This window comes from Megascapheus bottae, chromosome 4 (genome assembly GCF_031878675.1).
Source record: "Megascapheus bottae isolate mThoBot1 chromosome 4, mThoBot2.hap1, whole genome shotgun sequence".
NCBI classification, from domain to species: Eukaryota; Metazoa; Chordata; class Mammalia; order Rodentia; family Geomyidae; genus Megascapheus; species Megascapheus bottae.
The window spans coordinates 33,519,739-33,536,089 of NC_143512.1; the positions used below are offsets into that span (position 1 = coordinate 33,519,739).

Genomic DNA, 16,351 nt, shown 5'->3' on the forward strand with positions numbered 1-16,351 from the left:
AAAATTGAATTTTACTTTCTTCAGATACATATATTTTATTCTAAATTTATGAAAAAACTCAGTACTTTTGAATTAAATCTTGTGTAGTTTTTTTTTTAGTATTCATCTTGCAGATATAGAAAGAAAGGCACAACAAATATTTAACCTGTCAAATTACACAGTTCCTGTTGATAAAATTTGACTTTCTAACCCATTCACCTTGGCTACTTTGCTCGTTTGCTAGTCTTGTTATCATTTATATTTGATAAGTTTCCATTTGGAAGGGAGTTAAATTTTGAGAATTTAATTCAGTATTCAAAACTCAATCTTTTTCCTATAGAAATACTATAATTAGCAACATTTGGCATTGTATAACTGTATAATTCTATTTCTAGGAGATCTTCTCAAGCTTAGTTAATGTAGTATCTTAGGTAGCATCTTATATACACTTATACTTACTGTCAAGCATAGCATAATGATATTGCTTACTCAGATGCCAAATTTATCTTCAACTGCTACAAGAATGAGAATACATATTCCTTCCCCCCCACCACCCCTTTCTCTCTTGCCGTTCCTGGGGCTTGACCTCGGGGTCTGGGTACTGTCCTTGGGCTTTCTCAAGGCTAGAGCCCTACCACCACTTAAGGCTTTTTCCATGTATGTGGTACTGAGGAATTGAACCTCGGTCTTCATACATGCTAGGCAAGCACTCTACCACTAGGCCAAACTCGCGGCCCCATACCTCTTGTATCTTAGTTGCATCCAGTTAGGACATTCTTTTACACTACAGTAATAGTCTCTTTTAGAGCTGGGGTATTTATGCATGAGAAATTGGGGCTGAGAAGCTACTGTGGTAAGCTAGAGTTTAATGACCCTGAGCATTTCCTCTGTCATTGTTCCAAGATTGTATTATAGTTATGTATTTCCTTTCTTGAGGGCTGTAAGAATAATCTTATTCTTTTCTTTATACTTGGATTCTTATCTCTTGCAATCATAACTTAGTTTTTTTCCTATAAGTATGTAATCTTATAGAGTACCTGGCCTTCCTTCCCATGTTTTCACCAGATACATTCCCTTGAAAGATTAGCATAATTTTCAAAGGCTCCTTGCTTCATACTAACCAACTATGTACTTACTTATTTTCATTCTCATATATCACAGGGAAAAAGAGAAGCCCAAGATGGTAATAATAGAGTAAGTTCTTAGAAGCATAGAGTTTGGATTATGAAGAGATGAGATTAAGATAAATGGATATTGGAAAGAAAGAGGAAACTTTTTTGTGGAAATGGCATATGAAGAACAAACCAGTAAACTGGGTCAGCTCTATTTTAAGATTTTTTTTTTTTTTTTTTTTTTTTGCCAGTCCTGGGGCTTGAACGCAGGGCCTGAGCACTGTCCTTGGACTCAAGGCTAGTTCTCTGCTGTTTGAGCTACAGCACCACTTCTGGCTTTTTCTGTGTATATTGTACTGAGGAATTGAACCCAGGGCTTGATGCTCAGCTCTATTTTATGCACACATGTTTGTAAATTTGTCAATGGTTTTAATGTTGTAAATCCTTGACACTGTAAGGGTATGATGGTATTTATTTATTTATTTATTTATTTTTGTTAATTTGGGGAACTGAATCTATTTTCCATATAAAGCGAGTTCTGTAGCACTGAGTTATACTCCGAGCCCTATTTTACTTTTTAAATGAGTTTTATACTTTTATCTTTGTGATGAGGAAAAATATTTAAAACTATTATCTTTAGTTACTTTGTGCAGTTGCTTTTGTCGACCTTTCCCAGAGCCCTTAGCTAATTATTATTACCTTTGATTTGGTTCTTGCTAGTTTGTCTTCATGTAATACCTAGAAAAACCAGTTATATTTTTTTTCTTTCCAAAAGAAGTAGTACTGGCAGGTTTTTTTTTTCCCCAGCAAACTCAAAACTTCATTTCTTGAAGGTTTAATGATTTTTATCATTCCAGAGGACTTTGGCCACTTTATTTTATGATGGTTATAAATGACTGATTACAAAATATGAGAAATTCTCAGGCTCATAGGGACAAGGTCTCACTGTGTAGTAGGGGCTACACCTTTGTGGAATTATAGGAGTGTATTACCACACCCTGAAATAATAAGCAGTTCATCATGCCCCAACACTTATCACATTGTCTAGACTTTCATATCTGACTTTAAATTTTGAGTTAAGCTTAATTTTATATTTAAAAATTTTAGTGACTATTTTTTTTTTTCCAGTCCTGAGGCCTGAGTCAGGGCCTAAGCACTGTCCTTGGACTTTCTCAAGGCTAGAGCTCTACCACTTGAGCTTCAGCACCACTTCTGGCTTTTTTTTCTTTTTTTGTGTGTGTATGTGGTATCAAGAAATCGAACCCGGGTCTTCTTGCATGCTAGGCAAGCACTCTACCACTAGGCCAAACTCCCAGCCCATGTAACTATTTCTTAATGCATTCCACAATACTATAGTCATCAAAATGTTGATGGAAGTGAATCATTTTAAAAGACCTTAGTTAACAAGTTGCTTCATCTCTGGCCAAGACATGCATTAACGTTTCAGTTTAGTACTAAAAGATTCAATGGAAGAATGTATCCAGGGGGCTGGGAGTTTGGCCTAGTGGTAGAGTGCTTGCCTAGCATACACAAAGGCCCGGTACCCCATATACATAGCAAAAAGCCGGAAGTGGTGCTGAGGCTCAAGTAGTAGAGTGCTAGCCTTGAGAAAGTCCAAGGACAGGACTGGTTTAAAAACAACAACAACAAAAAAGAATGTATCCTGAATTCTTTTATTATTCCTTGACACTATAGAAAATCCTGCAACTCTGTATTTCTAGGGAAGTAACATGGCACATTTCCACTATGTTGAAATACTACTTTTTAGTTGGTGGAAAGTATTTGTGACACATCTGTTGTGTTTTGAGATTATTTCATAAACAAACAAACAAACTTTGTTCTCTGAGATCTGTAAAAGAGAAATACTTTGCTTTGTCTTTTGCTTTTAGCTTATTTTCCTTTATGCTGAAATACAGTGTATACTTCTGATGAAAAACAGGGAAAATTTATGGTTTAACTTTTTATCATTTTTAGGGAAAATATTCCAACATATTGGGATCATGCCGTGTCACTTTCCTGGAAAGTTGAAGAGATGGAGTTAATGTAATTTAATTGTAGAAGAGTGCCTTAGTGATGGTAGTTGGGAATGATGGTGACTAGTCTGCTAGTATAGGGGAGGTGGTGTTTGTGTTTTTTTGTTTGTTTTAGTAGAAATGGGAAAGTAAAGAAAGGTTTTAGAAAAGAAAGGAGTATTGAAGATGAAGCTGAAATTTCCTTAAACTAGTTGATTTGTAAATGTCAATTGACTTTTTTGCATTTTTTTTCTTTTTTTTTTTTTTGCCAGTCCTGGGCTTGAGCTCAGGGTCTGAGCATTGGCCTTAGACTTTCTCAAGGCCAGAGCTCTACCACTTGAGCCTCAGCACCACTTCCGGCTTTTTTCTATGTATGTGGTACCGAGGAATCGAACCCGGGTCTTCATGCATGCTGGGCAAGCACTTTAACCACTAGGCCAAACTCCCGGCCCCTTTTTTGCATTTTTTTATTAAAGAATTTATTAACATTGGTTTTTACATTATATTTCAAATGACATATTTAACAAACAAGTATTCAAGAAGGGAATTTCTATATACAATCACTGGCACTTAGATTTTAGAACATAATCAAAATTAGGCTGAGGGTTTGTATGTCATAGATACATATTAATCTTTGTAATAACACATTATTTCCATAGAGTCATAAGTTTTTATGTCTCTGTAGTTGTGTTTATGTTTCCAATACCATGTCCATAGCATTGGGTGTACAACTTTTGAGTCCTCACTCTTGTACTGTTTGGATCTAATAGCCACATATTAACAATACCATGCACCTTTTGTTCCTTTGGTCTTGACTTGTCTCACTCAACATGATTCGCTCTAGATTCATCTACTTCGCTGCAAATGCCATTATTTTATCTTGTCTGTTGCCTATGGAGAATTCCATTGTATATATATACCACATTTCAGTATCTATTCATCTGCAGTAGGGCATCTGGATTGTTTCCATCGCCTGGCTATTGTGAATAGTGCAGAGATGAACATAGCTGAGCCGGTGTCCTTGTAATATCTTGGGTTATGATGCTCAGGGTATATGCCCAGAAGTGGTATGGCAGGATCATAGGGAAGGTCAATTTTCAGTTCTTTAAGAAACCTCCACACTGCTTTCCAGAGTGGCTGAACTAGTTTACATTCCCACCAGCAGTGCAGTAGGGTTCCTTTTTCTCCACAACCCTGCCAGCATCTGTCATTGTCTGAGTTCAAAATCTTGGCCATTCTTGTTGGGATAAGGTGGTATCTTAGGGTTGTTTTTATTTGCATTTCCTTTATGACCATGGATGATGAATGTTTTCTCATATGCTTTTCTGCCATTTTAATCTGTTGATAAGTCTCTGTTTAGTTCCCTTGTCCATTCAGTGAATGGTTTGTTGGGTTTGAGTGAGATTAGATTCTTGATTTCCCTGTAGATACTGGATATTATGTATTTGTCTAATGTATTATTGGTAAATATCTTTTCCCAGTTGCTTGGCTGTCTCTCTACTTTTGTAGCTAAGCTTTTATCTGTGCAGAAACTTTTTTTTAGGTAGTCCCATTTATTGAGTCCCTCTCCAATCTGTTGTGACCCTGGGATTCTGTTTAGGAATCTTTTGCCTGTGCCTAGGAGTTCCAGTGTCTCTCCTACTCTATCACGTAGGAGTTTGACGGTTTCCAGTCTGCCATTGAAGTCTTTGATCCACTTTGAGTTAATGCTTGTGCATGGCGGAAGGCTAGGGTCAATTTTTAGTTTTCTGCATGTGGCTGCCCAGTTTTGCCAGCACCAGTAATTGAATAGACTGTGTTTGTTCCACTGCATCTTTGGCTCCTTTGTCAAATACAAGTTGAATATAGGTATGTGGTTCTATTTCTGGATCTTCTATTCTGTTCCATCTATTTTTGTGCCAATACCATGCTGTTTTTGTTATTATGGCTCTATAGTAGAGTTTGAAGTCTGGTATTGTAATACCACCTGGATTGCTCTTTTTGCTCAGAATTGTTTTGGCTATTCTAGGCCTTTTCTTGTTCCATATTAACCTTTGGATTGTATCTTCTGTTTCAGTAAAGATTGTCTTTGGGATTTTGATGGGTATTGCATTGAATTTTGGCTATAGCCATTTTTCACTATGTTGGTTCTCCCTGTCATTTGACTTTTGATTTATTGTTTTTGGTTAATAGCTAGTAGCTTCTCTGACTGTAGACCTGTACAATTTTCTAGTGTCAAGGAAAAGTAAAAGATTGTAGGATACATTCTGCTAGAGATGAAGCAACTTGTTAACTCACAATTTTTAAATAATTCACTTCCATCAACACTTTAAGGACTATGGTATTGCTGTATATGAAATGTGTATAATTTGTTTTACCCACTGTAACTGAGACTTTTTTTTTGTTTGTTGTTGTTATTCATAGGGCTTGAACTCTGAGCATAGGTGCTGTCCCTATGCTCTTCAGCTCAAGTCACTTCTGGTTTTCTAGTGGTTTATTGGATATAAGCATCTCATGGACTTTCCTGCTCTGGCTGGCTTTGAATTGTGATCCTCAGATCTCAGTCTCCTGAGTAGCTAGGATTATAGGCATGAACCACTGTGCCTGGCTTGAGAAAGTATCTTTTAAAGCAAACTATTAATTTCAACACTAGTAAGACAAAATGGTTTTTGAATTGTATTTGGTTTGAATGTCCTCTGTTCTTGTGAGAAAGTATATTTATCTTTGCTCTGTTTGTTTAGTCTTCTGTTTGCCTTCTCACCTTTGAGAAAAGTGTCTTCTCTTCTTTTTAAATTTAATCAAATTCTGATGAATGACTTTATATTGTCTTCTTCACCAGAAAGTCTGCAGCTCCTCTTTTTGAGCAAATTTTTTTTGAGCTACTTTTTTGTTGTTGTTTTGTTTTGTCACGATTCTACTATTGTAGTTCTACTTAATAAATTTTTTATATGTTTACACATTTTATTGAAGATTGTGCATCTTCACCTTAGTTTTTCCAAATTAGAAAATAGCAAAAATGTCATGCTTGTACAGTTTACCTTGAAGAAATTAAAGACATTTTGTTATTTGAATCATTGGTACTGACAAGCTAATTAATTCTCTTTGAAATTAATGTGCATTAATTATACAAGGGAGGATTTCATTATGACATTTCTTTTTTATTAAAGAATTTATTAACATTGATTTTTACATCATATTTCAAATGACATATTTAACAAACAAGTATTCAAGAAGGGAATCTCTATATACAATCACTGGCACTTAGATTTTATAACATAATTAGAATTAGGCTGAGGCATTATGACATTTCTGTATGTTTATATACTGTATATTGATCAAACTCACTAGCTTTGCCATTCTCCTTTATCTCCTTTTCCTTCCTCCCTTTCTAAAATAATCCCAACAGGTTTCATTGCTATTTTCAGACACACAGATAAACTACTTTGACTGCATTCACTCTGTCCATTAATCCTAATGCCTCTAGCTGATAGAGGACCAGTGACATACCCATTCTCTAAACAGTGGTGATTGAAAATCCTTCTGCCTGAACTCAAATCGTAGTTGGTGTGGTTAGTCCTCAAAGGTATCTGCCAAACTTACTATCTTGTACTTTCCTATTCATGTACCATTTTCAAAGTCTAACTCCGGATCACTCATATCTCTGATGTAGTACTTACCTGCTAAGTGATGCAGAGTTGTAGTTGCTTTGCAGTCATTCATTTCATTCCTATGTTCTTTTTCGGGTCAAGCCTCCTGTAAGTGTTAGCTGCCCTTACCTTTCTTTTAAAGTTTAACTCTTGTACTTACTCTGATTCTTAGGAGATGATGTGAGAACTTGGAGTTTTCCCAAATGACTATATTTGTGAGGGGTGATCATTTTTGTGCTTCTTGTAATTCTGTCACTTACATCATGAAATTGTGTCTCAGCAATACCGAAAGTAGGTTATATAGAATCTTGATCTTTTTTTTTCATTAGCTTGATCAACTTCATGTAACTTCTCTGTACTTGTGATTTCATTTAGTAGAACAGAGCATCATAAAGTTGTACTTTATCCCTATATTTGGTCTGGTCTATTCTGATCCTTTAAATGAGAACATTGGTTGCATTCAACTTGTGCTGTTTGTGTATGCATGCACAAAGAATGTCTTTTTAGTTAACTTTTAATAAATGTCTTTTCAGTTACCTGTTTTTTTGTGTTTATTTTATTTTGTCTTAATGTCAGGGTGCTATATATAGGGGTTACAGTTACATTTGTAAGGTAGTGAGGACATTACTTTTTCTTTTTCTTTTTTTTTAAGTGTTGAGGACTGAACCCAGGGCTTTGTGCCTGCTGGGCATGCATTTTACCAGTGAATTACATACACCCCACCGCACTTCTTTTTCTTAGATTAATAATAATTATTTGTTCCAAATTTACTTCATTAGGCTTATTGTGCTTAAGATCCAGGAATTATTTCCAAAAACTTAGAGAAAAGCCTGTGGTGTGCAATTCATAGTAAAATGTAGCCATGTGGAATGTCTCAATAATTTTGGATTATGATATTTGCTCTCTTTTCTTCTCCCTATGGTAGGGAGGTATTTCTTTAACCTTGTCAAACTAGTTCTGGTGTCACCTTTGTGAACTAGATTTCCCCAGAGCACTCCCTTAACTTGGATTTTTCCTGTAACACTGGGAATTAACCACTACCATATCACTTATCAGATTTTTAAGGTAGAGGTAGAAGTGATTAGCACTAGGAATAAGATAAAACCAACACTTGATAAAGAAATGAGATGTGTTTTCACCTTGAACTTAAATGTTCCTAGATCTGCTGTAGATTATAGCCAAATCGATTATAGTTGCATATTACAGGAAAGTATTGTTGGGTGTTTTTGTTTGTTTGGTTGGTTGTTAGTACTACTTGAGATATAGTTCCACTTAGCTGGTTAACTGAAAATAAGTCTCTGTCTTCCTTGCTTAGGTTGGCTTTGAGCTGTCATCTCAGGATCTTAGCCTCCTGAATAGCTAGGATTATATAGACATGAATATAGTCATGTTTATTAAGGTTTTACCTAAAAAGAATTTATCAGTTTAAAAGTAGTTTTAGCAGTTACAAGTCTGAAAAGAATGTACCAAAATGAACATATTTATTAGAAGTGTTTTAGATTGAGAGTATTTTACTTACACTCTAGAGATGCATTGTGGAAGGAGTGTTTTGGTTTTTTTGTTTTGTTTTCTTTTTTTAGCAATGCCTCAGATATTAGCTGCTTTTTGTAAAATATCATCAGTCATCAACCATCCTACTTTTAATTGGGCTTCCCAGTGTATCATTAAGCTAGTACTTACTGAAGTTTAATATCTGATATATTTGCTTGTTTATATTTCACTATAAATTAGTTAAAAGTCTTTCAAACATATTTTTGTCAATTTTCTAAAGCAGATCATTCTTTTAAAAAAAGTCTTAAGCTTTCTCTTTATGCATTTCTATGTCAAATCTCCTATGTGTTACATTATTTCATATTCTTCTCTCTCTCTCTGCCTGCTAAGTTTTACTCAGATTTCTCTATCCTTTTGCTGTGTTCTTTTCATCTTATCTTGTTTCAGTTGCAGTCCTCCAAATTCCAGCCTCCTAGGTAGCCTGCTAGGAGCTACTGCTGGGTAGCATCATTACTTTTTTGTATTTTCTGTTTGCTGTCTTAATGCACCTCAGTGATGCAGGTGTTATGCACTTTTTCCCAGTTGCTGGTCCTCACCATTTAATTTGTTACACAATAAATGTTTATTTAAAGCATTGAGTAGACTTCAGTGAAATAAAAACAGTACGGTAGAAATTTAAGTGTCTGATTTTCAATTGTTTCCGTTGTAACTGAGTAGCTCTAAGATCTTAATTGTTTGCATCCTGTATTTTTCATTTGTAAATTGTTCAGAGATCGTTTGTTTAAATGCTTAAAGTATGAATTGTAAGTTTTATATGAACATGAGTTGAAATGATAAAGTATACACCTTTTTTGGAGTAAAGATTATTTGAGCATTTTTAAGAATCTGTTTCAACATGCCCAACAATTGATTATTAAAACATATAAACCGTTGAGAAACAGAAAGTAGGAAAGAAGTAACATCTTTTCTTTTTTTCCTTCCTAACTCATTCCAGGAGATGAAAATTGAAACCATTTGGGATGGTGTGGATCCCAAGTTTATATATAAATATGCTTTCTAATGATAAACAATGCGTGCTTTGTTTCAATCTGATTGTCAGCAGGAGAGCTAGTTTAATGAAACATAACAAAATCCCAACTCCACTGAGGTTGATATAGTACTCAAAGTTTGAATTTTTAAATTGCAACATGTTTATATTTAAGTTTTAAAGTTTTATTTTTAGTGTTCACATGAAAGTAGAATATTGTTAATTTGATATATTTTATTTCTTGGAGAGTTGTTAATTTTCATTGTCAAGAATTTTTTTAATCTACTTGGAAACTATTACAAAAATTGAAATGATTATTCTTCTAGACATTAAAGGCAAATCACTTTGTTGCTTTCATGGCCTCAGGTTAATAGATGTGGAAAGGTTGAAGCCTAAGTTATCCCAATGTTTTACCCTTCTTGGGTGCTTATGGGCTATTTCGTAAATGACTTTCCCCAGTCTAGTTATCAAGAGAGTAAGAACCTAAGGGCAATGAATCCAGACAGAAACCATCTTTTTGGTCAAGTTAATGTTTTGAAGCATTGATAAAGCCATTAAGGCTACTTGAATCAGTGACCCATATGCTTTTGTCTTTGAGGATTCAATCTTGATGGACTTTGTAGCTTCACTGCATCTCTGCTCAGCTTAAAATATTTTGTTTTGGTCAAATTTATGTTTAAGTTTATAGTTAAATATATGCTTAATCATTCTACTTTAATTACAAAGTAATATTTAGGACACTTGGTTTTTAAACATTCCAGAGATTCATTTATGTAAATAGACATGTATATCAACTTGGCCAATGAAGATAGGAGATGAAGATCAATGTTAAGATATCATGTCTTACTTAGATACCTTAATCCTTATGTACATTGTAATACTTGATACATATACTGTAATTGTTCATTATGTATTGATATTCTAAAAGTTACTCTAGCCTGACACTAATAAAGTATAATTTTCTTTTTTTCATATATTTTATTGTAATTAGTAGAAGGATTACATTATATTCACCAGATAGAAGGTGCATTACTTCATATACATTGATACCCTTTCTCATGTCTTGGTCCCCATTTCCCTCCCCCAACCCCTGCCCCTCATCTTGTTTCCCCCCCTTCCCTATCCTGTTTCAAATAACCAAATAAGCATATACAATATATTAGATAACAGGGTAAAAAAATACTGTAACAATATGAGATAACCAAGGGACAGCAAAAGAGATGAGAGATAACATAGTACATTAAGGACAACAATCACTCATTATATGACTTTGGTTTCTATATTCTGGAAGTCCTTTCATTTAGCATCATACCATATGGCCTTATATATCTAGGTTTTGTTCTTTTGTAAATCTCTGCTACGAGAGAGAGCCCAAGGTTTCTACTGATTATGACAAATGAGGGAAACTATTGAGCCTATGTTCCTTTGAGTCTGGCTTACTTCATGAAGTATAATTTTTTTTTTAAAAAAATCACTATTTTGAGCCAGGCCTGGGTGGCTCATGCTTGTAATCTTCGCTATTCAGGAGACTGAGATATGAGGATCATGGCTGGAAGCCAGACTAGACAGGAAATTCTCCAATAAACTATTCAAAACAGAAGTGGTGCTGCGGTTCAAGTGGTAGAGTGCTTGCCTTGAGCAAAAGAAGCTTAGGGACAGCACCAGGCCCAGAGTTCAAGCCCCAGGACTAGCAGAGTGAGAATGAGAGGTGCGGGAACGAGAGGGAGAGATGGGAGAAAGATTGTATTTTGAAAGTATGTTTCAAGTTTTCTCTTCTACATTTATATGAGAAGTAATAACTGGTAAAATATATTTTTCATGCAACCTAAATTATCTATGTAGAATCCTGTATGAGGGTAAAATTAACATTTGTTGTTGTTTTTGTAGCACATATGTAGTCACCTAATAGCAATAAATTCTAGAGAAGATACAATGATTGCTCATAAAAAAAGTTGGGGGCCGGGAGTTTGACGTAGAGTGCTTGCCTAGCGTTCACGAAGGCTTGGGTTCCATTCCTCGCTACCATATGCATAGAAAAAATCTGGAAGTGGTTCTGTGGCTCAAGTGGAAGAGCTCTAGCCTGAGAAAAGTCCAAGGACAGTGCTCAGGCCCTGAGTTCAAGCCTCATGACTAGCAGAAAAAAAAACTGAAAGATTTTATCAGAGTATTATGATGCATTCCTATAATTCCATCTAATTGGGAAGTGGAGATAGGAGCAGGATTGGCTAGTTCAGGGTCATGCCAGACAAAAGTGAAGAAAAATGTCTGAAAAAGTAAAATATATGATAGAGGATGAGTATGATTCAAGGATGTCATATATAAATATGAAAGTAACCAGGTGTAACCCAGTAAAATTCGTGGGGGGAGGGATGCTGAAAATCAGTAATGTACACAGGGTGAATTTGATTAAGCTATGTGAAAAGTGTGTACATAAATATCACAAATGCATTTTGGCAATTTATGTCAACAAAAAAAATGTTAGCAAGTTACAAAAATAAAACAATTGCAATTAGGCATGGTAGCTCACGCCTGTAATAGTAGCTACTGAGCAGGCTGAGATCTGAGGATCTCAGTTCAAAGCCAGCCCACACACTAAAGATCTCCAGTTAACCACTAGAAAACTGGAAGTGGAACTGAGGCTCAAGAGGTATGGCGGTAGCCTTGATCTGAAGAGCTCAGGGATAGGGCTCAGGCTAAGAGTCCCATAACTGACAAGAAAAATAAAAAATGAAACAACCATAAAGGACTGTTGGTCTTCTGTTATCCTAAATTCAGGAAAGAAAGAAGGAAAATTTCTATTATGTAATAATATATTTAGCATAGATAATAGATAAGGTTGTAGAAGTCCTATCAGCTTCAATTTAAAAAAAATGACATGGTAAAATAAAGGAACACATTAAAGTTATACTTTTGTATGAATTCATTTTAGTAATTCATTAACTAGAATACCAAGTACATACCAACCATGTTGTTTGTCTTACTCAAGGTGAGTCTCTCATTCTCCTTTGCCTCCATCTGTGAGCAGCCTCTTAAGTTCTTGAATAATACCTTCTGAATGTGTTTCCCTTTTGGTTCCCAGAAGTACTTCATTATTTTTGGGTCTGGGTTATTGTATATTCCTAGTTTTAGTCCACTTCCCTAATTTTTGCTATGGTTTGTGCCTTAGCACGGTTTACATTTTTACAAGTGGCAGTATCGCTCATGTCTGTGTTTTATTATTTGAAGGAAGCAGAAATGTTGGCAAAAAAAAAACTCACTCCAGTTTATCACATCTCATATATATTTTCTAGAATAATCTTTCTGAAATTCCATGTAATAGCTATGACATTTATTAGGTATGATCTAGATATGGCTTCTGCTTTTAAGGGACAGAAATATCTACTCTGATAAAATTTTACAGAATGTATGTTTAAAAGATTATACTAAATGACCTTGAAAATTCTGTGATATTATCACTTCCTTCTAGGCCAAGTTGAGGTTACTGTGTCCACAAAACTGACTAAATACTTTTTGACATCTATAATCTCAAATATACTATCCTTGGACATATGTGTTATTATATTTCTTGGCCTTGTTCTATTTGAGCAATTTCTTTACAGTGGCATGTACTATATGGTGATTGCAAATTTTCTATCATGAAAATAATGATGACAGGAAATGGAAAAGAAAAGGTGAACATTTGATGTTAGGTGAATATAAAAAAAATGTAATTGTGTCACAGTTGGTGGTTTTTCGGACATTAAAGCATCCCAAATAAAAGTAGTTAAGGTAGTGGGGCCGGGAGTTTGGCCTAGTGGTAGAGTGCTTGCCTAGCATGCACGAATACCCGGGTTCGATTCCTTGGTACCACATAGATAGGAAAAAGCCGGAAGTGGTGCTGAGGCTCATGTGGTAGAGTGCTAGCTTTGGGAAAGTCCAAAGACAGTGTTCAGGCCCTGAGCCCCAGCCCAGGACTGGCAAAAAAAAAAGTAGTTAAGGTAGGTTTGTTATACTTCATTTTAGAAGTCCTGTTTAAGAACCATTTTCATTATTTAATTAGTTTTCCTGGTTAAGAACCACTTAATTATTTGTAATTATTACTGCAGTACCCATTTCTTGGGCGCTGTCCACTTGAGCCCACAGCACCACTTCTGGCTTTTTCGTGTATATGGTACTGAGAAATCCAACCCAGGGCTTTGTGCATGCTAGGCAAGTACTCTGGCAGTTGGCCATGGTCTTAGCCTCTATGTATCTTTTTTAAAATTAGATTTAGATGATGAACTGTTTGCTCAGTTGTAAGAACTCTAGTTGGTCTTCTGACATTGTTTATATTATTTCTTCATGTCAAAAATTTCATTTTTGAGCACTTTTTATTCTTGACATAAGAAAAATTATGTTTTCTATTATTTGTGATAATAATCATGATGACAAAAACAAACAGTACTATCATGTATTAACTACTTAACTATGTATGAGACATAATACTCAACCACAGTTCAATGGCATAGATTGAATTGTCTGTTTTATGGAAGAGGAAATAAAGGTGCAGGACGTTTAAATAATATGTCCAGAATTGCACATCTAGCAGATGGTAAAGAAATTGATGACAGAAAATTAGAAGGATTGTTGAGGACCTACTCACTGGAAATAGTTTGTAGTAGTATAATAAGTTCAATTTTCAAATCTGCAAATCTTCAAGTCAGTTCTGACAATAACACTTCATGTAGTAAGTGCTTGTTAATCATTCACTGCTTGTTTAAAATATGCTTAAAATATGCTTTCATGTTTTGAATGTTAGAAATATTTAAGGACATTAGGGTGTCACATAGGAATATGGAGAACAAAACTCAGCCAGGCATGCATAGTTTACTTCTACAGAAAGATACTCCATCAGTCCAAACCAAATCTGGCAAGCAAGCATACAGGGCAGGCAAGCTACTTCCTGCCCCTTTGTTTGCAGTGGCTGAGCTTCTAACAGGATATATTAAAGTGCTCAAGAAAAGGATGTATAGAAGTAAAATATAATTAACAAGGATCAAACCACCTGGCCATGCAGGAACATTTCAGAAAAACAGTTCTCTCAAAATTAACCAAAAGGAGCCAAACAACTTTGATAGAAAAGATGCTTTTCTCACGTGAGTCAGGTTCTTTTGTTTGAGTCAGATTCTTTTTGTTTTGTGTTGATACTGAGGCTTGAACTGAGAGCCTGGGTGCTATCCTTTGGCTTTTGCTTGAGTTTAGCACCCTGTGACTTGAGCCACAGCTTTACTTCTGGCTTTTAGTGGTTAAGGACTTTAGTTTCAAGGACATTTCTTCCTGGATGAGTTGAGACTGATTCCCAGCTTCTTGTGTAGCTAGGATTATAGGTATGAGCCGTTGACATAGACACTTGGAGTCAGGTTCTAATTCTTCATCTTCTTGCCTCAGATTCCTGAGTACTGGAATTATTGAATTTACTACTAAAGCTGCTTTTGTATACTACATCAAAAGCTTACCAAGATGGTGTTTTAGGTATATGGTATAAGCTAGAGAAGTTTGGACAGTTAATACTTTTCACTTTATTTTGATATCCTTAATTTATAGAAATAATTATTGGGAATAGATTTCACTTTTGTTCACATGGATGTGACACTTTGCTAACTTGTAGCAAAGGTTTGGGAGGTAAGACTACAAACTGAATTTTAAGTTTGAACTGAGTATGTCATCTTGAATACCTAAATACCACAATAATGATGTATTTTAGTAGTTAGCTCATTTTTCTTAAAAATGCAATTTTCAAACTTTACGGCAAGTTTTTCAGCAGTAAACTCAAGAAAAAAATCATTTACTGTTAAATTTATTTGTTTGTTTGTTTTTTATACAGGGTGTGATAGGTATACAGCTGGTTGTTACCATGGTGATGGCTAGTGTCATGCAGAAGATTATACCTCACTATTCTCTTGCTCGATGGCTACTCTGTAATGGCAGGTAAGGCAAGGATAGGCTGGCTGATTGTGATTGGCATTTTCCAGGTTTATTTAGTTTACAAGCCTGCTTAACTTTCTAGAAATGCTAATTCCTATTTTTGAAGGTATGATAAAGGAAGGTTATGAAGAAATCTTATTTTTTCTATTTACTTGATGCATTAGTTGTTTATCTGTATAGTATAAGGGGAGAAGGGTAATAAAGTATGGCATAAGTATTCAGTCTCCCGTTCTATCTATCTCTGCCTTCTTTTTTCTGAGTGTCTGGCTATTAGAAATACCATATATCTTTTCTAGTCAAAGTGCTAATATATTCCCACCATTTACTGAGAAATTTTATACAACATGGATGTTCTTTGTCAGTGACTCATTTCAGAATTTGTAAGTTAGAGGTTCTTTGTTTTATTGCAAGAATTTTACTGTTCAGTAAGGAAAAGAAAGAAGTTATGTTGTGGGATTTTATCTATTGCATTATGAACTCTGGTGTCTCTGGCTCCTGAAAAGGAACTAAGTTGCTTAGCTGAAATATGAACAATAAATGAAAACTCAAAAATAAACAGATATAAGTTAAAGAATAAGTCTGCATACAATATTGCAAAAATTATCTAATTCTGAAAGATAAGTGATAAATTTGATACCGTGCCTACTTCAATTATTTATCTTTACTAAATAGTCAAATTCTGATATTATTTAGTATATTCATATTCTTCAAACAGTTTGAAATGAGAAAGCAATGGTTAGCTCTCTTATGAGTAATTTCATAAATTGCAAGATGTTAAATCCCCAAAACTTAAGTTTTTTGGTAGAGATTTTTGAATTATGTTCGTTATGCATTATACTTTTTCATGGTGAGGTTCAAATATAGAAAAATATTTAGACATCTTTAAAATGTTTTGAAATAATTGTATGTCTGCATACGTATCTAGTGAGTGTGAGATAAGAGCTTCTTATAGATGTATAGTAACATAATAAATAAAGTTTTGGTAAAGTTAAATCCTGGGTCATATCATTTATGAGGTAAAATCAGTCATCTATAAATTTTTTGTGTAGTTTTAATATGAATAATCTGGTTTAATGCTTTGCTTAGCAGAACAAATGTCCAGAGATCATGAAAAGGAAATGTATCTACTACGCAAACTGTCATTAGTTTTAGATGAAATGA

The 16,351-nt window shown here is 34.8% G+C and overlaps 1 protein-coding gene across 2 annotated transcripts in view; it reads left to right on the forward strand.

The window, feature by feature from the left end:
• The window catches only part of Tmem161b (transmembrane protein 161B), a 61,671-nt gene that overhangs the window by 3,039 nt on the left and 42,281 nt on the right, over positions 1-16,351 (forward strand). Inside the window, exon 2 of one of the 2 annotated variants that reach the window (XM_090331664.1) lies at positions 15,090-15,193. The exons of the other annotated variant lie outside the window; for it this stretch is intronic. Within the exon in view, the coding sequence (XP_090187790.1) occupies positions 15,090-15,193 (104 nt within the window). The remainder of the gene's footprint in view (positions 1-15,089; positions 15,194-16,351) is intronic. 2 annotated transcript variants of the gene reach the window in all.